The sequence below is a fragment of the Mustela erminea genome, chromosome 11, assembly GCF_009829155.1.
Source record: "Mustela erminea isolate mMusErm1 chromosome 11, mMusErm1.Pri, whole genome shotgun sequence".
In the NCBI taxonomy this organism is placed as follows: domain Eukaryota; kingdom Metazoa; phylum Chordata; class Mammalia; order Carnivora; family Mustelidae; genus Mustela; species Mustela erminea.
In genome coordinates, this window is record NC_045624.1 from 87,368,961 (window position 1) to 87,396,627 (window position 27,667).

Below are 27,667 nucleotides of genomic sequence, written 5' to 3' on the forward strand. Positions count from 1 at the left end.
TCATAAAACCACAGTAAAAGATACAAAATTAGAAGGAAATTGGGGCAAAGAAAAAATAGCCTTGAAAAAAATAAAATAGAATAATGTTGCAGTGAAGTTAGGACACAGAATACAATGCTGGAAATTTTTGCTCGTTTTTTAATAGGAGGGTTGCACATTTGGCTCTGAGTTCTTTAATAGCCAAATAACATCCTAAACAAAGAAGAAATGGCAATCAGATTCAGAATTCAGAGTCCTTTAAAAAAAAAAAAAAAAAAAAAAAGACGTCCAGAATGCATTCTCTTCTTCCAGTCCCACCACACACAGTTCAAGACCCTGTCCTCTATGGTCAGTCTTTTGTCAAAGATAGAGATGCTTCCTCTATGATGCTGTTTGCTTTCTGACTCCTCCATTACGTGTATCTTCTCTCTCTAAGCATTCAAGATTGACAAACGAATCTTTCTTAAATACAGCCATTGCCCATGCAAAATCTGCAATGGTTTCTCACTCTGTTTTTTTTTTAAACATTTTTTTTTCTATTTACAAAAAAACCCGCATGCTTAGTACAAAAAATCAAGAAAAATTAAGACAAAGCGGTAACACACACACACACACACACACACAAGAAATCCTATAATCCACATTTAACTAGGTATGGCAACCATTTTTTAAGTTGAGGTAAAATTGAGACGCCTGTGTGACCCAATCAGTTAAGTGTCTGCGTTCACCTCAGGTCATGATCCTGGGGTCCTAGGATCAAGCCCCACATTGGGATCTTTGCTCAGTGAGGGGCCTGCTTCTCCCTCTGCCTGTTGATCCCCCTGCTTGTGCACTCGCTCTCTTTTTCTGACAAATAAGTAAAAAAATAATAAAAATTTTAAAATGGAGTTAAAATTTACATACAATGAAGTCAAACATCTTATTACATAATTCCCTGATATTTGACAAATGTATACACCTTAATCAACATGAAGAATATTTCTCCAGACTTCCCATGCTTGTTCTCCCAGTCACATTCTTTGTCAGCTATCTAGGTAACCAGTATTTTCTTCTAGTCTGAGGCTAGTCTTTTCATTTTTTAAAGTGCCTTTAAATCTGCAAATACTTTTTTATTTTGATGAAATCAAATATATTAATTTTTATTTTGTAGTTAATACATCTTGCATATTCTCTAAGAAATCTTCCCTATTGCTAGTTTGTGAAGATATCTTACTTTAAGCTTTATAATTTTAGCTTTACATTTAAATCTATGATCCATCACAACCTGTCAAAGAGAGCTAAAAAATACCTACACATCTACCGTAAGGTCAGAAACAATCGATGATGTCCACTCTTACCACACTTCTATTCAACCTTAGGCAAGGGAGCAAGGAAGCAAGAAAGAGAAATAAAATGCATAAAGAATGTTGAGGAAAACAAGTATCTGCATGACATTCTGGGATATGATAAATGACCCGTGTGCAGAAAATCCCAAGAAATCTACATAGACACAGAACTAGTCTGTGTTCCTTCATATCTTACTACCCGGTGTTTTAATTCACTTCATGTACAAATTTCTTTCCCTCATCTTCATCCTCTACATGATGCTCCCAAATTCCTCTTCAACCTAATCTACGCATCAGCCTTTAGCTCACCATGGGCTAGGAAAACAAGAGCCTCCAGCGCTTCCCAGAAACACTGGTTCCAGCCTCCAGGGCTGAATCAGAGAAGTGTCCTGTGCCATCAGTAAAGTCCAATAATTCTCCAGTGGCAAGGCCCCCTTTAACACCTTCTAGGAAATCTTTTACCTCTAACCAAATACACCAATCCTCTAAAAGCTCTCACCAATCTTCCTTTTCCCTCTTATAATTATTAACCACACAGTAAAGGTAAAAAAGGCTATTTAAGTAATTTCTCAATGTGGCCTCTTCAGTCACTACTCAACAAGCCACACATTATTCTACCAGGTGCCAGGGAGGAACTGCAAAGGCAAGAGCAACGAAGGACTGACTGGCTTCTACCTACTCTAGCGGCCAAGTCCCAAGCCCACGAACTCCCGGGGAGTCTGGGCTGCTTTCTAATTCACCTCCCTAGTCCCTGAGGTAAAACACAATACCTGACACAGAGTAAGCCTCAAAGAATTGAACCGTCACGCTAACTAACGCTTAGTAATCAATCCCCCTGTCAGTGGCAACTGGCAGCACCGGCCTATCAGGTGTCAGGATGTCCTCAGCCTCCACGAAAGAAACGTAATGAGGCCTTCTGTGATTAACTCAGGAGCATCTATGACTTTTCTCACACAGATAAGCAGAGTTTCTTTTTAAGGCTTCAGGTAAGCCAAATTAAGCCGAATAATTTTAAAAACATACACAACCACGGTAGGATTAAGGTGTGCACAGCCTTAGTGGTTTATAAGGAAAAGAACTGAATGAATAAAGGTGATCTTTTTTATAACCCTCCCCCCCGCCAAAAAAAGGGAAAAAAGCAAACTAAGGATGACACTTCTATAAAATACAAGCTGTATGACACTGGTTTCTAAGGCAACCCTATGTAAGGTGTACTGTGTTCTTATTTTAAGACAAGCTAAAGCTATAATAGTCCCAAGGCACACACTGTAGAAAGACATGGCCAGTGAGAACATACAACCATCAATGTGAAATATTGAGTTATTAAAATTCAGCCAATCCAAACTTTTCATAGATGGAAAGGCAATTTGTGTGTAAGAAAGTCATCAGACATGTTTATACTGTGTGAATATTTATACTGTTTATCCTACCTTTTGAAGAAATTTCTAAGTTTCAAAAGGAATCAACTGGAAGCTACTCAAACGTGGATAATAAATAAGACCTCTGGAGCATTACGGATCATTTTAAAAAGATCTAGGGAAGAAACGAAATCTGTATTCTGACTTGTGTCCCCTTCACGGCATGTCAACCTCTTCACTCTTGAGAGGCCTTCTGGGACACACGGGAAACATCGGCGTCATTTGTCCATCCACTGTAACTTAACACTAGAGACAGTTCCTTCATCCAACCAAAAATACTTATTGCACTGCGGAGAGTACACACGCAGGGGGGCTGACACAATACACAGCCCCTGACTACAGGGAATCTTCCAAACTGAGGAGGAGGAGATCACAAATGAACCGAAAAATAACTGTAGAATTACACACCCTGGTGCCGGCTGGGGGCTGGGAGGCTCTGGGACACGCTCTTGTCGGGGGCAGAGGCAGGGGCCTAAGGAAGATGTGACTCAGGGTTTAAAGAAGGCCTTTCTGAGGAAATGACACACGCTTACCAAGTCAGACCACAAGTGTTGAAATCGAGGTCTCCAGAAATAATACCCGATGAAAGTGTACAAGTTGCCAACTTACTGAAGAACGATTTAGGGGAGGATCTCCAAGGAGGCAGGGCAGGCAGGATGATCTAATCAAATGATGTTCTGACCGTCACCACTGACCAGTCCCCATAGCAAGCCTGTGCTGAGGGTGGGAGAAAAGTTCAGACACAAGGCCGTCCCAAGCCAGTAATTCCCCTCACGCACCTCAGTCACCTACGGTGAAGCGACCAGAAGGCACTTCTCTGTGCTGGCTTTGAGGCGCAGAGGCACCCACGTACCTTAGAGGGGCCTGACGAGGCTCTAAAATACGTAGGGGTGTGGGTCGTCCTCGCTTAAATCCCAGTCCGGGGGTTACAGTCCAGCCCAGGAACATCCAGCGGGCACCCCCAGCCATTCTGAGGTCACACTCTGCAGAGCCACCAGCGCCGCAGTCTCCCTGAACGACCAGGTTCCACTCTGGCGAGGAGGCTTTATGTTCAAACTCACGGAGCGTGCGCATGAGGCACAAGGGCCTCCCGGAAGTGTCTGTTCAGTGGCTCGCCCTGTGTCTGACCCTTGTTATCTTCCAGGCTTGGAAGCAGGAATCTGAACAAACTGCCCTGCCTGCTGCTACAGTTCTCGCCTGAGACAACTGACCAGAGGAGACACCAAAACGAGACATGGAGAGAGAGGCCACGTGACATGGCTCTCTCTCTCCGGAGGCCGGGGCAACAAGTCCGGCACAGTGAGGCAGCGAAGACCCCAAAGGGGCGGCACAAAGGGGACCAGCATGAAAGCACAGGAGGGAACGAATGCAGGAGAACGAAGGAACAAGGGCAGGACGGAGGGAAATAAAATTCACATTTCTTAAGCACCTTCTATGTACCAGGCAGTATGGCACATACTTGGTGTATTGGTCCCATTTTCATCCTAATAAAACCTTAGGTGGTATGATGTGGTTGTGTGTCATATTACACAGAGAGAGGATATTCCATCACAGATGAAGAAGCTGACGCCTGGAGGGCAAAGAGCCTGACTGAGGCTTCTCTGAGCTGAGAAGCTGGATTCTGGACTCAGACATCAAAGTCCACAGTCCTCCTGGGTCTGATGGGAGAATGAAAAATAAAAGGAGTGGGAACAAGCCGGCCGTGAAGACAGAGAATGCACAGCCAAGTAAAAAGGAGCAAGGAAGAATGCTTTAGCGATACTAGAACTCTAAACAGTGGCCTTTGGGCTCAGGTAGCTGAGGTTTCCTATGTTTCGAATGGGGAAAGACATGTAAAAAGATGAAAAGGAAGGTTGGTTGGTCATGAATGATCCAGGAGGGCAGAGACCCAGACGCTTAGCACAGCTCCTGTGGGACACTGGGATTCCAGGTGACTGCACACTCCAACCCACGACCTGTTTCCTGAGGCGAACAAACACTTCTTTTGTGAAGAGATAAAACAGGTATTGTGTTTTGTTGTTGACATTTTATTTTACTTTGTGAATACTAAGAAGTGGTTGGTAGGGCAGAGGTTCTCTAGGAATGAAGTCAAAGAAAACAGAAGGGACAGGAAACAGACAAGACACCTCCTCAGACTAAGTAAAACCCACCCCTAAAAACTGCAAAAGCCATCCCTCCCCTTCCCCCTGCCCAAACAATTCAGTCCGCAGTCACGAGACAGGGTGGGGCGACACAGGTATCCGATCACGGGCTAGGCAAGGGCAAAGGGGGGAGATGCCCTCTGAAGCAGAGACAGCGACCGGTGACTCATCACATACAAGGAAATTAATCAAATAATTAAATGTAATGAGAATAATGAGAGCCTAGCCTCTTACTGTCAAAGAAAGAAAGAAACCCAGAAATACAGAAAGGGAGAAAACTGGGCTGAATCCCCTGGTATTAGAGTGGAATTAGAGCTACCTGATTAAATTCACATATCTTAATAAATACATAAGTAAAAACAGAAATAAGCATAAATATAGAAATATATATAAACATAAAAAATGTGTGTCTCCCTAGACCTATGCTAAGAGATCTACAAACACTGATACCCCAGTGATGATAATCACATCCAATGCCCAGATCTTGTTTTCTAAATCCTGTCCTCCCCTAAAAGAGACCAGGGATCCTTGTAGAAAGAGTGGACTCCAGGGCTGGGGTAGGGAAAATACAAGCCTAGAACAGTTTGCTATACTTGAAAGTAAGCAAGTGCTCAAAGAATGACAAGGACATCTAGAAAGGACACAGAATCAACCTGAAAGAACTCCTAATGGCCAAATGTGGGATAAGCCACGCACGCAAACAAATAAGGAGAGGAACTGATTAGAACTCACTGAATAGGGAAGTCCATGAATGAGTCCATGTGACATAGCCAGAGAGACAACACAGGGAGACGGATGGAAGGAATGGGTGGAAGACAGGAAGAGAAAGAAAGGAGAGAAAGAAGGAAATATATTTGTTGACAAGAGGGTACTTAAACAGTCTCAAAGAAGTAACTCAATAAAATCTGTATTTACGACCAGCGGGAAAAAGTAACTTCACAGAACAGATCATCTGGCAGACACTGTGCTAAACAAAGTGACCCCATCAACTCCAATGGTATAAACCAAAACACTGCGCTTCTTGGTAAAATAACGTGCTAAGAGAACACTTCCCAAAGAGCAATACTTTTCTGGATTTTTTTTTTAAAACGATTTTATTCATTTTCTTCACAGAGAGCAAGAGAATACAAGAAGGGGGGAGCAGCAGAGGGAGAGGGAGGGGCAGGCTCCCCACTGAGCACAGAGCCCACTGAGCACAGAGCAGAGAGCTGGGCCCCTTGAGCCTAGGACCCCAGGATGATGACCCAAGCCAAAGGCAGATGCCTAACAGAATGAGCCACCCAGGTGCTTCACAACACTTTTCTGATACTCCAAACTAAGAAACATGGGGGTGGGGGGCGGGGACATGGCTGGCTGAGTCAGCAGAACACGCCTTTCTTACTCGCAGGGCTGTGAGCTGGAGTTCACCCTCGGGTATAGAGATTATTTTAAAAACAAACAAACAAAATCTACAAAATAAAGAAGTTTACCAAATTAAAAAACATTATACAAAATAACTGACCACAATCTTCAAAAATGTCAGTCATGAAAGCCAAGAAAAGATTAAGGAACTATTCCAGATTAAAGAAACAAGTGTTCACAAAGAAAAAAACAAGCCCAACAAGTCATTTGTCCCCCAACAGGGCAAACCAAGACTGAATTATAGTTTCAAACTACCCCAGGAATGTGACCTTTTAGGAGTCAACCAGGAGTTTCCTGATAAGTACAGTGAGGTAATCTGCATGATAAAAATGCTGCCACCTCACTCTCTGCTCATTCTCCTCATTCGAAGGAAAAAATCCTGGCAGGAAATAATCCTTCCTCTTGGTAGTAACTCCAAGCCTCACCCTCTTTCCCAGAGAAAGCTCTCTGTCACAACTCCGAGGAGCAACTCCACTTGCTGGATTACATATGCTGTCCAATTCGTGAAAAGCTTAATAAAGCCAACTAGATCTCCAAATCTATTCAGTTGAATTTTATTTTTTAACACAAGAAAACAAACGTAACATGATTCTGAGAAGAACTGGTTTCACATAAAGGACAATATTGGCAGCTGGCAAAACCTGAACAGAGTCCGAGGAATGAACGGCAGAACTATTACAATGTTAACTTCTTGATCTTGATGGTTGCATTGTACTTATAAAGAAGAATGTACCTGATTGTGGACAAAATATGCTAAATAACTCAGGGGTGAATAAGCAGCATGTTGGAAATTTAAACTATTCAGGGCTGGAGGGTGGGGGTGGGGTGCAGTTCTAGTCCCAGACATTCCCAATCATTTTCACAGACTCCTTGAATGCATTTACCTTGGTTACCTTGGACAAAGGGTTCTGATCTACATACAAAATTCACAGAGTAAAGCATCTGGTATGTGTAATACTGACTAGACGCACAAGTTAACTTAGGAAAATCAGGAAAGACAGAGAGAGAGAGAAACTTCTCTCTCGCACATGCTTTAGTGAGGCTGACTTTAATACTCTAAGATGTTTAGAGATCAGTAAATGTTACCTAAAATCAGCCCTGACTGTGAAATCCTTCATTCACAGGCCTGTATTTTGGTCTGAGGTGTCCACTGTGTGGATCTACAGACTGGAAAGGGATAAACAAGAGCACTGGTTACATCTTCTGACCCACACGCTTCAGAGCCAGATGTGAGGCAAAGGGCTCTCATTCTAGCACTGTGGGGCCCTTGTGCTAAAAAGAAATGTTCCTACAGAACCAACCTAATGCTCTGGCCTAAGCAGTAAAATTGAAAGAAAACTGTCCGCATCTCCTTTTCAAACAACTTCATTTATGATCCAAGAAATGCAGATTAAGAGGGGGGATACAAAACCTCTTCTTTTCACCTTTCCACAGACTCCTGTTATATTTCATAGCAGATGGCAAAGACCTCTGGGGTCACAATCACTCCTCATAAAAATGCTGAAGATCTACTCCTTTTCCTAAAGAAAACACAGATTCCACGTGTAGAAACCCATTCTATGGAACAATGAGGTCAGAGTGGAAGATTGGTTCTTAAACTTTTACAGCAGAGCATAATTTTCTCTTCCTCCTAATAGGTAACTAAAAAGCACAATGTTCTCATAACCAATACATGAATGGCCTATAATCACGAGGTAAGTGACACTACAAAGCCAGAGAGTCATTAATGCTCTATGGCCTAAACAGGTATCCATCTTCTACCATCTATTATTATTCTGTACAGAATCTGCTTTACATCTATCTTAATCTGTAGCAAATCAGTGTTTCATCACATGTTCAGAAGCTCAGACTATCAGACTGTGATAATTTTCTATTAGACAGAGTGAAACTCCAGATGAGTAAGTTAAGTAAAAAGAGGAGTCAAATGGGCACAGCAACTTCCCTTCTCCTGCATTCTCAGAGTCCCATCTACACCAAGTATAGAGTCTAGATCCCACTGTTCTCAATATTCATCATACAACATGCTTGGCGTTTTAAGGAGTTTAACTCTATGTTCTTAATCTTTAGGAAACATCAATACAGCAACACTTTGCTTGAGTAATTTTTTTTAGAGATTTTATTTAATTTGTCAGAGACAGAGTACGTGCCCGTGCACACAAGCCGAGGGAGCAGTAGGCAGAGGAAGAAGCAGACTCTCTGCTGACCAGGGAGCCTGATACGGGACCTGATTCCAGGACCCTGGGATCATGACCTGAGCCAAAGGCAGACGCTTAACTGACTGAGCCACCCAGGCGCCCCTCACTTGAGTAATTTCTGTGTCTTCTGCAAAATCACAGCTAAAAATATAATCCACTATGTCACACAATGGTAGAACCCACAGAATGTCTTTTTCATTGAGCACAATGCCAGGAAAATGCCTGTTTCTGTAAACAAATGAACAGGCTTTCTTTCCACAGACAATGAATACTATGTAATTCAATGCTATACAGAGAAAGGGCTGGTTCCTTGTTAGTCTTAGCAGCCTGAAAACGTGAAGTCAAAAGTCTTGCACAAGAGTTAAACTGGCCCCCTCAGGAGCCTGGTAACTTCAAGTCTCTATGTTCTTCCTAGATGGCTTATTCCGTTTTTATCTTTAATTGTTGCTTAATACTATCTTTAATTCTATTAGTAGATTTAAATCCTCTGGTAAGTACTCAGTGTGAATGTACGTATGTATATATTTTCTATCGGATACAGTTTTCCTTCTGATGTTTCTTACATTTTGGGGTATCATTCTATATTCAATGACCCAGAAATTAAAAATGATACTGACACCAAGAGGTTAATTTAATAAAGACCAAGCGATCAGCCTCATTCGCTCCGCCTGACAAACCCCACGAGCATATCACCTTTGCAGTAGTCGGCAGGGTCCTCCTGCTCCTCATCGTCGGATCCTAGGATCTCCTCCTCCGGCTCTGGGGGTGTGGGGTCCGGCAGGGGCGGCGGGGGCGGCGGGGGGGGCGGTGGAGGAACTAAGGGAGCTTTCTGCTGAGGCTCCGGCCTGAAACAGTGGAAGGAAAATTCCTGTTTACTTAGTAGTCAATCTTGCATGATGGACACATATGAGCGTTTCTTAATACAAGACAAAAAATAAAACACACTAAGAAGAGTTGATTAACGTCACTTTGTCATTCTAGCTGAATTCAAGTAATGTTTCAACAAACAGGTCAGGAGGAAAGATTATACTTTACAGACATATTTTCACTCAAAGATTTAGTATTTCTTAAGTCCTGACAAGATTATAAAATATAAGCGAAAGAGAAAGAGTATTCACCCTTACCCCCCACGATACACAGCCTTATTAGTAAGAACACATCCCACAGAGATTATTAAAAGACAGATGAAAGCAGCCCTGAACGTAAAAAAGGGCTTAGTTTCCATTATTTAAAAATGAAATCCTATAGAAATAGTAAGAATATGGTTAGGTTTCCTGGATGCTTCTAAAAGCTGATTAATACACACTGTAGCTGATGTACAGTCATTTTCATCACAGAATTCACAGTTATTGATCAACCTTGCTTATCAAGAACACTGTCCCCAAACTGGAAATTAAACAAAGAAAATACCCATTGTCAAACATAGATACTGTCCATATATTAATGCCAGGTTTGCAAGGTTTGCAAAATGGTCATTTCTAATTATCATATAAAGACTCAATGATGATTAATTATGCTCTTTTACAAAAGTTAAGAAAACCTGTAAAGAAAAAACATTTTTAAGCTTGAGAGATTACATATATAAACCTTCTTTCAGGAATCTAGAAACTCAAGAGCATACTGAATATATTTGCTTAAATAAATAATGCATTCATAATGCAATCCTACAAAATCAAGCTTTCACTTACTATAAAATGTAACTGCTATTTCTAACCATGTCCTTCTAAAACTTGAACCTAAGGTCACAACACAGGCATAGAACCACATCTCTCCCTTCAACTAAGACAAGCTGCCCCAGCAATGGAACCACCACTGCCCTCCCTGAGCTGACCAGAGCTGCGTGGGTAGGAAATGGGGATGTGCGGATACCCTGCAGAAGGTATCTGCGTTTCCCAGAGAGAGTTTCAGTAGGTGAGCAGGGGGTCTCTAGTCTGGGAGCCAGGGGAATCCCACAAGCCCTAATGTGGGAGACCAGTGCTCGGCTTTGGCCTGCCCAGTATTCATGGCTCCCCTTCTAAAAACACCCTTCAAGACATCACTACTCTCTGCACAGTGGAAGGCAGCTTCCAGATGTGCTCTCTTCCTGATGGTACAGGTGAGGGCACAGACAGCTAGAGGTCACCTGAGAGCCCTGGTGCCTTCGGATCAGCAGTCACAGGGCGCAAGTTCATCTGCAGCTGCTGGTACGAGGCAGGGCCAGCAGAGCTGTCCTGACCAGTGACCCCTTCTAAGCTGGACCTCTAAATTCTTGCCACATCTAAGATCCTCCAAATAGCATTTACTATATTGCCTTAAGCCTAAGTTAGCTACAGTTCATTTATGTGGTTCGTCCCCAACACTCACATTGTCACAAGCAACAAAGGGGGGGCAAGGGTTGAAGGCAGCAGAAACACTAGCAGTCACCAGGAAGAGGTAGCATTTGCAGTCACCAGCGAACACTGGCAATCAGGACCACCTTCGGCAGAACTAACGAATGCTTATGAGCTGAAAATGACTTGTATTGATTTCTACTTGCTAGAATTTATGAAGACTCAAAGTTACAGCCCTCTGGGTGACAAACATTAGGAGCGTGGTGGTGATCATATTCTGAGTTAACCACTGCTCATGATGAAGCCCTGGAAGGGAAGAGTCACAACCAAACACCCACATCACTGCCAGAATACGTCCAAAAATACATCCAACAGACCTTATGCAAGTGTGATCATCTTTCTGGCAGCCTTGCAGATGCTCCTTCTCTTGTTAACATATGTGCTCTTACTGCAAGTGGAATGTACTGGACAGAAAAGAGGTCCGAGGAGGGGGAGGCAGGGGAGGACCGCACCCATCCCACGGCTTCTCCGGAGGGAAGAGAAGGTTAGCAAGATGAATGGTCTCATGCGACCCATTCATTCTTCAGGGCCGTGAGCAGAATCTACCCAGCTGACAAGTCTGCTCAGTCAGAAACACTTTGAAAGTTAGCTATTTCTTCCTTAGAAATTTTATATGAATAAACGAGGAGATTCTCCAAATTCAAAAGAAAATGCGTTCTATTCCCTATAGAAACTAGGGAACAGGAATGAAAAGAACAGAACTGGAAGATCTTGTTTTACGATTTCTTACATTTGGGCCTGGTAGCAGGGGCTGTTTTGTCCCCCGCAGGATGTTATCAGCATCCCTGGCCTCAAGCCGCTGACGTCAGTAACACCCTATCCCCCACCCCCAGGTGCGACCATCAAAACTGGGTCCAGCCGTGGATAACACCCCTGGGGACAAAGCCATGCCCATTAGGGATCCACTGCTCTCACAATATTTTCTGTTTTTAGCTTCATCTCTGTGGAATAGATTGTATCTGTGTTAAGAGAAAAGAAATTCTAATTTCCATGGGCTCATTTTCTCTCCTTTGAGAGGCTCAAATACCTTCATCACAATGAGTTTCTTATTCTTCACCCATCTGGTGAGATGCCCACATTGCTTAACAAAATTCTCGGACCCTCTGGTCTCAATGAATAGGCACCTCCCACCCCTCCAGTGAGGACCACATCAACAGGGAGGCAGAAATCTCCCCCAAAGCCAGTCAGTTCTCTCAGGTTAAAGGGATGAGTCGGGGTGCCCTGAAGTATAAAGAAAGCTGAGAAATGCTGATGTAACATTCCAACCAGCTATCATACCGAAGGATCTAGGACTATGCTGCCTAAATCAGCAGCCACTGGCCACATGCAGGTACTTGAAACGTGACTAATCCAAATCAAGGTACGTGTAAAACTACACGTTGGATTTCCAAGATTTCATACAAAAAATGTAAAATATCTTATTAATTATTATTATTATTATTTATTACATTGTTAAAATAATAATGTTTGGGATATAATGAAATATATTATTAAAATTAAATTCACCTGATCCTTTTTGCTTTTTTTAAATGTGACTACTAGAACAGTTTGAACTACAAATGAGGCCAGCACTACTCTAGACCCTTCAGATCACCAACCCCACAGGAGAGATTCCTGGTCACCCAATAACTGGATTTTTCTTTTCCCTTCTTTTCTTTTCTTTTTTAAGGTTTTATTTATTTATTTGGAAGAGAGAGAATGAGTAGGAGGAGCAGCAGAGGGAGAAACAGATTCCCCGAGGAGCAGGGAGCCTGATGTGGGACTTGATCCCAGGACACTAGGATTTTGACCCAAGTGAAGTCAGGCGCTTAACTGACTGAGCCACCCAGGTGCCCTGTGATTTTTTTTTTTTTTTTAAGGCTTCTCCCAGGAACGCCTGGGTGGCTCAGTTGGGGATGCCTGGGTGGCTCAGTTGGGGATGCTGGGTGGCTCAGTTGGTTAAGTGGCTGCCTTCGGCTCAAGTCATGATCCCAGCGTCCAGGGATCGAGGGCTCCTTGCTCAGCAGGGAGCCTGCTTCTCCCTCTGCCTCTGCCTGTGCTCACTCTCTCTGACAAATAAATAAATAAAATCTTAAAAAAAAAAAAAAAGGCTTCTCCTAGTAACCTGCCTCACATCAATTATCACTATTAAATCACTCAACTCAGCATAGGAAGGCTCAGAACAATGTTATAGTCCCAATCATTCTCTTTTTCATCCCATCCATCCTAGTTACTGCTTCCACACAGGAGAAGCCCTGGTAAATCTGCTGTAGGGCAGCTGTGTGGACCAGGCCACACCATCTTTAAGGCTGGCTTCTTCACAGTGGTTTCTCATGGCTTCTACAGCAGCTGTTTCTATCACCAAATACATACTCATGAAATTTATCAACAGATTTTAAAAAATATCTTTTTATCAGTCCTGTTGAAAACCATCAAGAAGTTATTTCATATAAGAATTACTAGAAGCACTTAAGAAGCCATGCAGGGAACTCATAAATGTTTTCGCCAAGGAGGCCCACAAAATTAAATGGTGAAAGAATGCTCCTTCCAAAAAAAATGGTATTGGGAAAATTGGTCATCTGTATGAAATGGGGGGGAAAAAAAGCTGTAACTCTACCTCACACAAACATAAATATTAATTTGAAATGGATCAAAGACTTTTTTTTAAAGATTTTATTTATTTATTTCACAGAGAGACAGAGAGAGAGGGAACACAAGCAGGGGAAGGGGCAGAGGGAGAGGGAGAAGCAGACTTCCCGCTGAGAAAGGAGCCCGATGTAAGGCTATGGGAGGCTTGATCCCAGGACCCTGAGATCATGACCGGAACCAAAGGCAGAAGCCTGACTGCCTTCATTACTCTAGAGCTACGCAACATTTCTTAAATATGACACTAAAAGCATATGCAATAAAAGAAAAAAGATAAAGTGGACTTGATTAAAATTCAGAACTTTTGTGTTTCAAAGGGCAATCAAAAAAGTAAAACCAGTCTACAGAAAGGATGAACATACCTGCAAATCATACAAGATAAGGGTATTATATGTCTAGAATATAAAAAGAACTCGAGGGCACCTGAGTGGCTCAGTCGGTTGAGCATCTGCCTTCAGCTCGGGTCATGATCCCAGGGTCCTGGGATTGAGCCCCGTATCGGGCTCCTTGTTCAGCGAGGAGACTGCTTCTCTCTCTCCCTCTGCTTACCACTCCCCCTGCTTGTGCTCTGTCAAGTAAATGAATAAAATCTTTAAAAAGTAAAAATAAACAAAATAAAAGAAAAAGAACTTGGGGCAGGTGGGTGGCACACTTGCTTGAGCCAACAACTTTTGGTTTTAGCTTAGGTCATAATCTCAGTGTCACGGGATCGGGTGCTTCCCTCTCCCCCTCCTCCTGAGCTCATATGTGTGTGTACACACATGTGCTCTCTCTCAAATAAATACATCTTTAAAAATTGTTAAAAATAGGGGGCACCTGGGTGGCTTAGTGGTTAAAGTCTCTGCCTTCGGCTCAGGTCATGATCCCAGAATCAAGCCCACATCGGGATCTCTGCTTGGTGGGGAGCCTACTTCCCCTTCTCTCTCTGCCTGCCTCTCTGCCTACTTGTGATCTTTCTCTCTCTCTCTCTCTCTCTCTCTCTGTGTCAAAAAAATAAATAAAATCTTTTTTAAAAATAAGTAAATAAATGTTAAAAACAAAAATAAAAAGAACTCTTACAACTTGACAATAAAAAGGCAAACCCAACTTAAAAAAGGAAAAAGATTAGAAGAGATATTTTCCAAAGATGACCTGTAAGTGACCAATAATCACATGAAAGGTGCTCAACATCACTAGCTGTCTGGGAAATGAAAAATCAAAATCACAATGAGATACCACTTCACACCCATTAGGATGGGTATAATTTAAAAACAAAACACAACACAACACACAATAACAAGTATTGGGGAGCCTAAGGAAATTAGAACCCTGAATTTGCAGCACGACTGTTACACGGCCCAGCTGCTCTGCAGCTGGGCAGTTCCCAAGAAGGTTGACTTCAGACTTATCATAAAACCCAACAATTCCACTTCCAGGTATATACCCAAAAGAAATGAAAACATATGTTCCCACGTAGTCTTGTGTGAAAATATTCATAGCAGCATTATTCATAATAGACAAAAAATGTGCATTGACTGATAAATGAATAAATAAAATGTGATATTATTAAGCAATAAAAAGAAATGCAGGGGCGCCTGGGTGGCTCAGTGGGTTAAAGCCTCCGCCTTTGGCTCAGGTCATGATCCCAGGGTCCTGGGATTGAGCCCCCAGTCGGGCTCTCTGCTCAGCAGGGAGCCTGCTCCCCGCCCCATCCCCTACTCTGCCTGCCTCTCTGCCTACTTGTGATCTCTCTCTGTCAAATAAATATATAAAAATCTTAAAAAAAAAAAAAAAAGAAAAGGAAATGCCGTACTGACATATGCTACCACATGGGTGACCCCTGAAAACATTATGCTAAGTGAAAAATACCAGGCACCAAAGACTACGGTGTAGGATTCTATTTGACATGAACATGTCCAGATCAGGCAAATGTACAGAGAACAGAGTCAATCAGTGGTTGCTGAGGGCTGGTGGTAGGGAAAAGAGAAAAGGAACGGGAATGGGATTAACTGTTCACATGTACCGAGCAATTTCAAAAAGCTGGGTTTTTTTAAAGGAAAAAAATGCACATGCCACACACATACACACACACACACACACACACACACACATCTTATAATGTCCACTTTAGAAAGGATAGGCCTACAAGAAAAATTAGAGATACCTACATTTAGATTTAGAAAATCTGTAGACATGGTCTCCTTCACAACTGCCCCAGCCACATTACAGCAGAAAGAAGTATGCAGTTCTGTAAATTAATTTAAAGAACATGTTCTCATATAACATAAACAAGGTACCACCCTCAGCGACTAGAATAAAAAAATTTAGAAACAAAATTCCAACTTGCCATTTTATTTTTCACAAAGGATTACATATTCATTTTTCCCTACAAAGGACACCTAAATATTCTCACTACTCCAAATAGGATAAGCAAAAAATGCCGTTTAAAAAGCAAGCGGTTTTCCTTAAATATTATAATACTGAGATGATTTTACCATGCTTATCTACTGCCTATTGAATTTTTCAGGTACATTGGCTCTACCACACCAGGGAGGAAACTCGAACCCTAGCTAAAGGCACGCATCATCGGCCCCACACTGTCATGGCAACCGGAGTCCCGACTTCCTTCCAGCTGCTATTTCTTCTGAGCAGAGAAAAGGACAAATAAACTTCACATTTGGCAGAAAAACGGCCTTTCCTTTATTATCAATGTAAATGGCAACTAACACTAGTTTAAGAAATTAATTCATTCGTTTCATCTTTAGCCAAAATATACTTTAAAAAAGAAGTTCAAAATGAACTTCTAGAACATTCACATAAAGCCAAATTTTGTTTTCTTTCCCCCTATGTCCATCACCTAATCTAAAACTCCCTCCCTCCCTCCAACTCCCCATTCTTGATGGCAAATTGTCAGCCAGAGGAACAAGCAATCTGCCATTTCTGCTTAAGGACAGAACTAATCAATATATACTTTCTCTCAAAATAGCTTATCCAAAAAGCCTTCCTGTAACACTGGGGTAAAGCCTCACAGCTAAGGAGAAAAAAAAACCTGTAATGAGTTCATGTGTTCTTCCCTAATGAAAAAACTTCCGAACTTTGGGTAAATCAAACATTAATGGTAAGTGTCTGTTGTGGTAGACCAACTTCTAAAACTGAGCCCCAGTGACCCTCACCCTTACAGAATTCCCTGTTCCTCTGAATGTGGGTAGATCCTGTGAACAAGATACCACTCTTACCACGATATTATGCTACACGGCAACAGGGCAGCTATGCTGGGGTGGGCTTGACCTAATTACATGAGCCTTTTAAAAGGAGAGGGTTTTCTCTGGCTGGTCACAGAAGTCAGAGAGTCAGAGAGTGCTGCAGCTGGCAGAGGAGAAAGCAAACAACCATGCTGTGAACTGCCCATCAGGGCCACAGAGCAAGGAATTTCCAGCGACCTTTGGGAGTGAGCACAGTGCCCAAGCCAACAGCTAGAAGGACTAACAAGGACTTCAATGCAAGGAAATGAGTTCTGCCAGTGACCAGTCATCTTGAAAGAGTGCTCTGAGCCCCAACAGAGAACCGCAGTCTTGGCCAACAGCTTGATCTCCAGTCATGAGAATCCAGTCAGGCTGTGCAGCCCTAATTTCTGACCTACAGAATGATGAGCTAATAAATGGGTATTGTTTTAAGCTGCTAAGTGTGTGGTAATTTGTTACACAGCAATAGAAAATGAATACAGCTGCCAAGTAAGTTCTCAGTAAGTAATAGAGCAGTTCATGTTAATTTATCAGATTTTGGCCTTAACTGAGGTCCAGATTTTTTTTAGGTAATTAAAATGGCCAGAGGAATTAAGAAGCTGGATATTCAAGAATGGAAGCCAATTCTTTTTTGGGCATAGGCAGGTTAAAAAAACAAAAAACAAAAAACAAAAAACAAAAAACAAAAACCAAAAACGTATGCCCCAAATTCTAACAGAAATAATCATAATTCAAAGCTAGAACATTTAGACCTTATTTTCCAAGACTACATTGTTTTCTAGAATATGGAACACAGCCAACTAAAAGTTGCTGACAAAGTAAACAGATCTGCCTCCCAACTTAACATTTTAGACAAGAAAGGAGTTAACTGATCACCTAACAACAGATATATGACAGGGCTACACACTTCTTAAGCCACCGGTACTGTGAATATTTTATAAAACATTAGTGGGACCTAGGAGAAATATTACTACTGAAGTTGAAAAAGACTAACAGAAAAAATGTAAGCCAGAGTTAAGAGGGGTGTAAGAAGACATCCACCGATCCCACACACAGTCAGAAGAGTATCTACCATAACCCAGCAAAAGCTTCCCAGGAGCCCAGCACTGAGGGACGCAGTCTAGCAAGGAGAGAAATGCAGGTCAACAGGGATACATGAACACAAGCAGTGCTTCCCAGTTATCGTCAGGGAGGGGGAGATGGCAGAAACACCTACATGCTGGGACTGACTAGAACAAGGCGTGGAGGGTCGGGGCAGCAGACAGATGGAGGCCCCAGTCCTGGACACAAGGTGACCAGAAGCACAAAGGCCTAAAAGAGCCTTTGGAGTTCCAAGGCCAGAGACAGGCAAGAGGTTCTGCTGTCATCAGCTCATGGAGGAATGACCCACAGCACCGTTCTAAGCAGTCTGGGCTCTATCCTTACAGCAAGCAGGAGCCACTGAAATGTAAGAGATTTGTTTTCTGCCAAGAACATACGGAACTGGTATGTGGAATGGGTAGAAAGGATAAAAGCCAGAAGCAAGGAAACTGGTGAGGAGCCCAGGGAAGAGAGGATAAAGCCATGAACTCAGAACTTGGTAATTCAGTTGGTGGAGGTGGGTCTTTGCCTCCTAGATTTCTGGTAGTGAGATAGCATTACCATTAATTAGGATAGCAAACAGAGCCAGGAGGAAGAGGAAGGGCTTCCAGAGAAAATTTCCTTCTCTTTTAGTTCATCTCAGTTTGAGAAGCATTTGGGACACCCAGCAGTATAGGAATATAGTGGCTTGCTTGGTATATAGAATCTATAGCTAAAAAATAAAAATTTGGGCTATAAATAGAAGTAGAGGTCATAAGCAAGCAGCTTATGGTAGCTACAGGCTTTTCCAAAGTACGTGAGAATGCCAAGGAGAAATAATGAGTGAAATGGCCCAGGGCACAGCCTAGTTCGGAGCCAGAGTACAAGGTTATGAAGGCACCAGCTTAAAATCCGTAACAATGACCATACTATAATCACCAATATAGATCATATATTTTATGTACAGATTTTAAAGAATATGCATGTATAAAAACCTCATGTAAGCCTACCTTTTACATTAGGATGAGATATGCACTAAAAAAAGGAAAAAGAGCCAGCAAACCTAGGTAGGACCCATATGTGTTTCCACTGAAATACTGTTTGTAGGCGATCAAGTCAAAGGGGCATAGGCTCCATGGCTACAAAAGAAGGACTGTTTGCTGAGACCTGTATGTTGACGAATCTTACTACAACCACTCACAGCTGCCTTGTGTTACTCAGGAAATAATGCAACACCGTACCACTTTGGACAAGACTTCTGCAAATGTCCAAAACCTTTAAATCTGAAAGCAACTGTAATTATACAATTCAATAGGCACTAGCCAATTTAATTAAAACAGAGTAAAATTTAAAATTCAGTTCTTAATCACTCTAGCCTCAGAAGCACTCAGCAGCCACACACAGCGGGCGGCTACGGTACTAGGCAGTGGAGACCCACAACATTCCCATCACCATAGGAAGCTCTATTGGACAACACTGCTATAGGCGATATTCTAAAAGCATGAACTTCTTCCAGCATGTCATTATTTTTAATAAATAAATAAGATCAACTAAAAGAGTCTGAAACATTTTTCTATGTAGCTCACTACTAGAAGTTTGAAAAATAAGCTATAAAACTATAAACAGGGAGTGTATATTCAATTTAAATTGGACAGATGATTCCAAAATCTGAATACCCTTTAGCTCAGCACACCTCCTTCCTAGAATTCATCTTACTGATACACTCACAGTGACAAGGTCTGCAAACAGCAATATATCAGAATCCAAATGTGTAGCGAGAGGACTTATTATTAATAACACCTGGTAGATTATGGCAGACATATACTACACAACTCTGCCAGAAAGAATGAGATGAATGAGATTAAGAAAAGTCCATCCACAATGGCATCTAACAGAATAAAGTACTTAGGAATAAATTTAACAAAATAATGCCAAAACTTGGGGCACCTGGGTGGCTCAGGTTAGGATCTCATGATCTCCGAGTCCTGGGATCGAGCCCCCATCAGGCTCTCTGCTCAGCCCCCTCTCTCTCTGCCTGCCTCTCTGCCTACTTGTGATCTCTGTCAAATAAATAAATAAAATCTTTTAAAAAATATATAAAACTCATACAGTAAAAACTAAAAAACATTATTGAAAGAATTTAAAGAGGACCTAAATAAACAGAAAGGCATGCTTGATTCATGAACTGGAGATTTAATACTGTTAAGATGACAATATGCCCCCAAATGATCTACACATTCAATTCAATCCGTAGCAAAATAATAGCTGGCCTATTTGCAGAAATTGACAAGTCATTCCTAAAATTCATATGGAAATGCAAGGGCCCAGAATAGCCAAAACAATCTTGAAAAAGAGCAAAAACTGGAAGACTCATACTTCTTGATTTCAAAACGCACTACAAAGGCACAGTAATCAAGACAGTGTGGTATGGACAAAAGCCTAGACACACAGAGCGAGTCGAGGGGAACTGAGAGTACAGAAATAAACCCTTAGCATATAGTCAACGGATTTTTCAGGAAGAGTAGTCTTTTCAACAAGGGCAGTGCCAACAAAGTGATGGGAAAACTGAATATCCACATGGAAAGTACAGACTCCTAACTCACATCATACACACTAAAAAATAACTCATAACAGATCAAAGACCTAGATGTTGAGATCTAACACTATATAAATCTCTTAGAAAACATGCTCATCATCCACCATCAGAAAAATGAAAATCAAAACCATAATGAGATACCACTTCACAACTACCAGGATAATAATCTCAAATCAGTAACAATCAAGTGCTGTGTGTGTTGTTATACTGTTGTAAGGTCCAGGGGCAACAATGACAAGAACAAAATACACGGAAAGGCAACGATGTTCTCTTGAGCCAGGTGAGTCCCGAGGAATGCTTAGAGAAAGGAGTCATAGTTGAGGCTCTCCTATAAGGAGCAACATGTAGCAAGGGAAAAAGACTTTCAGGGCAGGGAACCGCATGAGTGAACACAGGTATGGAGGCAGGAAAGGGCTTGCTCAGCTTTGCTGACACATAACAGATAGATAATAGCATGTGATGGCAAGGATGTGCTGATATCAGAACCCTCGTACACTGCTAAGGAGAAAGGAAAATGGTGCAGCCATTTTGAAGACATTTGAAAAACTGGAGGCACTTTCTCAAAATGTTGGAAGAGAGTTACCATATGACCCAGCAATTCCGCTACCAGGTATGTAACAATGAAGAGAAACTAAACTTACATCAAAACAACATCTTGTATATAAATCGTCAGTGCATCACTACTCATAACAGCCAAAAGGAACAACCACCCAAATGCCTGTTACCAGCAACAAAACAATCAAAAGGAATAAAGTACTTTCAGAGGCTATAACGATAATGTCTGAAAGCATTATGGTCGACCAGAGAAGCTGGTCACTAGGGATCACAGTGAATGACTCCATTCCTACACAGTTCCCAGAACGGACAGAAGATCAACAGTTGCTTACGGGGATGGGAGGAAATGGGATGACAATTCACGTGTACGAGTTCCTTTTCAGGGTGATGGAAATTTTCTGAAATTAAGTGGTTGGTGATGGTTGCAAAACTCTAAGTATACTGGAAAACCTTGAAATTGTACCTCTGAAATGGGTACATTTAGAGTAGGTGAATTCTCTCTCGAGAAAGGTGTTACACAGAAATAATGAGGCAGTGCTCTGTGTACAGACAGGACGTGCCCTGATAAACACAAGACGCTAAGGAGGTGTTTTATGCGGCACGGACCTCTGGCTCTGCAGAGACAAGAAGCGTGTGCCTTGTGTTGCTATCTCTGGATGGAGCAACAAGAATCCGGCTGTGACGGCAGTGACGGCTCGATGCAGGGAGAGGAACTCAGCGACTGGTGGCCACGGAAAGGAATGAACGTTTCCAAAATTCCTCATGCGCCTTCCATACTTTTCCAATTTGGTACCGCATGCACGCCTACTTAACTTATAAAGACGGGAAAGGAAAATAAGGAAAGAGAAACAAGATGCTGGGAAAGTAGTTCACACCTATGACACCCATTCCCTGCAGTTCCGCTAAGGAGAACTTACTACAGAGCTCGAATACAGAACCAGAGGTTCAGCTAAAGGTCAAAGTCCAACTGCCATGCAGCTTTCTGATAGAAAGGCTGTGGTCAGGCTTGACTACTAGTTCTATCACTTACAAATCCACAAGAACTCAAGCCAGCGACAAGCTCTCAGGGCCTGGAAAGAAAGTCAGAGTGTGGTGAAAACTGAGAGAGATGATGCAAAAATGGGCCGGGATGGTGACTGTGCATGTAGTGGCAGGCAGGGTATCAAGGTGAATCCTGCCCTCCCTCCCCACCGATGTGTGGTGACTGTGAACCTGTCTGTCTCTGCAGGGCTCCAGATGTGGCTAAGAGGGATATGCTGACACATCACCCCCAACACTGCTAGTGGGCCTCTGGCCCTCTGTTCACCTATGACTGTCGTAATGCAAAGGCCGGCATCAGTCCCACCTCTTAACCCCTTGCTTCTACACCCATGCTACCTCATAGTCATGATTAGTTAAGAGATTTAGCAATGTTTCACCAGGATCTCTGTTGTTAATGATCACGTATTTCTATAAGACAAAAAAGGGGACTGTATTGTTGTTATAATCATCTTTGAAGAGAATGATGTCTAACATGAATTTTTAAAACTTAATGAGTAAACAAATTGCTTAATAAATCTTTCCATTAACACATGACTTGGGTGCCTGGGTGGCTCAGTCAGTTAAGCGTCTGCCTTCAGCTCAGGTCATGATCTCAGGGTCCTGGGATCAAACCCTGCATCCGGCTTCCTCCTCAATGGCAGCCTGCTTCTCCCTCTCCACCACTAGTGCACTCTCTCTCAAATAAATAAATAAAATCTGAAAAACAAAAACAAAAAACATGACTTATTCTAACTGAGTCTTTTTTGACAAGTACGAAGGTAAGAGCTTGTGAGCTAGACTTCCACATAATGGGCTTTACACATCAAAACTGTTCTTGTATTAAAAACGACATCTCGGGGCGCCTGGGTGGCTCAGTGGGTTAAGCCGCTGCCTTCGGCTCGGGTCATGATCTCAGGGTTCTGGGATCGAGTCCCGCATCCGGCTCTCTGCTCGGCAGGGGGCCTGCTTCCCTTCCTCTCTGTCTGCCTGCCTCTGTCTACTTGTGTTCTCTGTCAAATAAATAAATAAATCTTTAAAAAATAAAAATAAAAACGACATCTCCCAGAGGGGAAAAAATTCACAATTGCTGGCACAGAATTTTGATCACCTGAAGATTTACTGGTCTTCTCCAATACATTCCATCTCTCTGGAACTTTAGTTTCATTCATCCATATTGTTAAATTTTAAATAAACAGCTTTATTTCTGAAGGCAGTTCTTTCAATTAGCCCTACTACCAACCTCACTGTAGGAATTGTGTATATTGTTCTTTGAAGATGTTAAAGCACATACATATTATTCTTGTAGGAGTGGCCATTCTCAGAGACTGGTGGTTACCTGAAGAAGCCATCAGAAAAACATTTTCCAAGGAAATGAGAGATTCTGCAAGCACCAAATCCAATCCTAGCGGGAGAGGCTCCAGAATAAAGTGGGAGTAGGTTAGGATTTCAACTACGTGAACTGATATGTAAGGACAGGTTCTCGGAAGAGGTAAGACCAGAAGAAATGAAGCAAGCACCCAGGATTGGCCAGTGAGGTGGACTTGGGATACCGTGTCTTGAACTTTTTCAGGTTGGTGTGAAAAAGGTTGGGGAAGTCCTCCTTAGGAATCCATGGTCTCACGCTTCCCCGCATGCGGAGTCAGCATCGGAGTTTATCATCATACCTGCCCTGTCCTGGAAACCTCCCAAGCCAAGAAATTTAGAATGCTTCTGGGTCACTGCCATTCCAGGGCTCCCAGAAGAAGCAAAAACAAATCCTCTTGGGAGAAGTGTACCCTCAGTCCAGGCTCCTGGGTTTCTCAGTGACTAAGACTGTGGAAATGTAATGTAACAGGTTTTTGTTTTGTTTTGTTTTTCAAATCATCACTGAAACAAGGAAACAACACCCTGTGAGCAAGCCAAAAGAAATAATCAACAAAAACAGATTTCAGATACTCGTATTGTGGAATACAGAATATAAAATAAGAATGTCCACAATGTCAATAGAAATACAGGAAATAAAGCATGAGCAGAAAAAAATAAGACTTAAAATTTGTTGAGCGGATTAGACCACAAGTAGACTGAAGACGGATCTGAAGACACACTGTCACCAGAGCTCTCAAAAGGAAGAATGCAATTTGTCAAACAGCTGTGTGAGATCACTGAAGTGTCAGGAGCCAGTAACTGAATTCTCGGTTGTGTAACTGGCTAAAGACAAAATACATGTGAGCACACGCACCGGAAGGAGTCCTCTCTGCTACTGACAGCCACTTACAGCATTCAGAGTGTGACTCACCAGGACGGAGATGAGGCCCAGGAACCTGCGTGTTCGGGCAGAACCACAGCCTCCCGCCCCTGCCCCAGACTCTGACGCCCTCCACTGCGTGCACATGTCACCACCATCAACATTACACACCAAGTCTTTTGCTCTCATTTTCTGTATTACTTTCTAACGACCTTTTAAACAAGAAAAATCAGGATCACGTGCACTTTGGAAATAAGTGTCAAGTATTAAATCTTCAGACAAATAATGTGCCAGTTTCATGCTGTCCAAAGGATGATGGCAGGAAAGATAAACTGTGGCTAAACAAGGGAATAACTACTCAGCAATAAGAAGACAATCAACAGTAAGCACAGTGCTCGTCACTACCAAGTATAGAATAGTGCGGACCCCTCAGTTACTGACATAACACACCCGGCACTCAGTCCCAACCTTCGCTCCATGCGAGAGGACACGCTGCCCCACAAGGGTGGTACCTAACCGGAGAGAAAACCAAAGCTTCGGCGTTAAACACAGGAAGAGTCTTACCTAAGGTGGAACAGAAATCCAACACATACAGTGGTACTAAGACCAGCACCCACAACAGCAGATACTACAAATGACTCTCGCGTTCATAGACAACAGGGTCCCATTTCAGTGCGAGTTTATCGAATAACTGAAGACTGTCCTGATGAACATCCAACTCACAGCGCTGATGGGGCAGGGACTAGAGCCCTCCACCTATATAATATACAGGTATACCAGACACCCGTCTGAGCAGCTCACCAACTCACGGCTAACAGAACGCACAGACTGGGACATTCTCTCCCCTTCCCTGTGTCATAAATTTTGTGATTCTACCTCACAGTTCCAAGTTCTGCTTGATTTCCCAAGTACTGAGAAGATACCTCATTTATGTATTCAAGAAATATTTACTGAACTCTATTTTCTTGCTAAAATGAGTAAAATATGTATCTTCATTCACAGAACTAGGACTCTAACAGATTATAACGGACAGGTATAATATACAGGTATATCAGACAGGTTAAATAACAAACTAAAACAAGCCACACACTGGTTTGAAAAGACTATTTCCATAAACTCCCAACATATTCAAGTTACAGTTTCCCACACTGTTATAAGGTCCAGAGGCAACAATGACAAGAACAAAATACACAGAAAGGCAATGATACTCTCTTGGGCCAGGTAAGTCCCGAGGAATGCTTAGAGAAAGGAGTCACGGTTGAGGCTCACCTGTGAGGAGGGACAAGTGGTAGCAAGGGAAAAGACTTTCAGGGCAGGGAACTGCAGAGTGAACACAGGTATGGCGGCAGGAAGGGGCTTGTTCAGTTTTGCTGACACATAACAGACCCACAGGAAAATATTGGCAGAAATTCTATAAAGAAAGGTTCGGACTAGATTTTGACACCTTTGAATGAAGAATGTGGACTTTATTTCTGGTAAGATATAAATGCCATGCAGTATTTAATCTACATTTATCTTAGAAGCTGTAACACAATAGTTCCTAAAGCAGACTATACACCAAAATCACAGGGAAGCTTTCCCAAAAAACCAAAGCCTAGGCCCAGGAGACTGTGACTCAGTGGGTCTGGAATGTATCCTGGACTCAGTCACTAGGAGACCGGTACACACCCACGGTTAGAAGGCACTGCCACCTCTACCAGATGTCTACCAGTAATGCACTCAAGTGTGCTTATGATTCAAACACAGTTAACCCCTGAACAATGTGACTGACAGGACCACCACCAACCTCCATCCAGTCAAAAATCTGCATATAATTTCTGATTACCCAAACATTTATCTACTGTTCACCAAGTGCCTTCCTTATAAACAGTTAACACACATTTTATATGTTATATATGTTACATATTGCATTCTTACAATTAAAAAACTGAGACAAAATATTAATAAAACTGTAGGGAAAGTACATTTATAGTACTGTACTGTATATAAAAAAATATCTGTGCAAGTGAACCATTTCAGTCCAAACCCCTGTCATTCAAGGGTCGACTGCATAGGCAAACAGATAGGAACAGACAAAAGCAAAGAAAGGCTGACAGAAATAAAAATTTCTAATCCTCTAAACGACTTCAGGAAATGGATCTCCCCTTTAATGAATGCATATTTCTTAAAATTTACTATCCTAATCACCCACTTCAAGTAAAAGCAACTCTGGGTTAATTCCATTAAAATATAAATAATTATATCCTCATGTAGGCGTTCCACCTCAGAAAACCACAGCTCAAGAATGTCTAATTTAAACATGACTGATTAGCATACATTTTTCTTCTGTCTTTCCAATAATAAAAAACCAAGAAAGCCCACAAGAACAAAGACAATAAAAAGTAGAAACTGAAAAACAAGACATTTGATGTTTTTTGAAAACAAAGCGAATGGAGAAGATAAGCAGCAGGAAGAACACAAGCAGCTACAAGCGAAAGTCACTGCAGAAACAGACACTGACCAGGGGAGCCGGACAGGCTCAGCACCGGCAGGGTAGGGTACGGCGGGGTGGGGGGTGGGGGGGCCGTGGCGCGGCAGGGGAGGGGCCGCTGGATGAAGCCCGGGCTCCCTCCCCACACACCCTCTCCCCTCAGAGTGGCCAGTTACAACCGTCCCGGAGGCCAAGACGAGATGTTTTGGAGACTGGAGGCACGGAGGACGCGGTAAGGTATTGAGATAAGCGACATTTGGACAATGAACAGTGAGACTCTCGGACTCCTTCTCCACTCTGCTTCCACAACACAAGCCCAGCTGCACCTTCTCCTCCTGGGCAGGAGTCTGGAGAAGTCTTTCCTGGAGAAACTGAACAGCCTAACCCAGGCCACAGCCATGTACAATTACAACGGAATTTTTTCCCACCCTCCTCTTACTGCTTTTTCTGTGATACAGAAGAGCATTTACGTATCACCCAGTGGATTCTCCCTTGATGAAGGTCAGTTAGCTCCTCTACCCAGGTTCCCCTCCAGCTTTCCAGCGCTGGGTGGTCCAGCATTCTTTACCGGGTCTGATGCTACGGCAGACGACCAAGGACAAGAGCTAGGCCTTGCTGCCTCCCACCTCACACAAGTGCCTACTCAGACAGACCTTAAATAATGCATGCTGAGCGAAAAACCACACCTGAAAAGGCGAATACGTGCTACTTTCTAAATCATCACACCTATAATACTCTGATTTCCTCGCTTCACACAGCTTCGGAACTTCAGTGCAATGACAGAAATTCTCTGAATTGAAGAGTGTATTTCCTAGTCCTTTCTTTCCCCCAAATATGCAGTAAATAATGAGGTTTGGTTTGCAAATATAAAAAATTCTGTTGAATAGATACTATTTCTATATGTCAGGAATTCATGAGTAAAGAATCCCAGTAATGACTCCATCACAAACTGGGAGCAAGAACAGGGAAAAATTTCTGACTAGTGGACTCTTGACCCAGAGGCATGCAAGCTAAATAGTCTCTTCATTACTACTTATTAGAGAGAATGTGAGGAACTCAAATAATACGT

The 27,667-nt window shown here is 42.4% G+C and overlaps 1 protein-coding gene across 12 annotated transcripts in view; it reads right to left on the minus strand.

Moving 5' to 3' along the window:
• Window positions 1–27,667, minus strand: part of SRPK2 (SRSF protein kinase 2) — a 251,972-nt gene that overhangs the window by 70,270 nt on the left and 154,035 nt on the right. For 10 of the 12 annotated variants that reach the window (XM_032305494.1, XM_032305496.1, XM_032305489.1 and 7 more), the window contains one exon: window positions 9,153–9,304. The exons of 1 other annotated variant lie outside the window; for it this stretch is intronic. In XM_032305494.1, coding sequence (XP_032161385.1) covers window positions 9,153–9,304 — 152 coding nt within the window. Of the gene's footprint in view, window positions 1–9,152; window positions 9,305–15,600; window positions 15,618–27,667 lie in introns of those variants that run through there. One more of the 12 variants, XM_032305497.1, reaches the window with a different exon arrangement.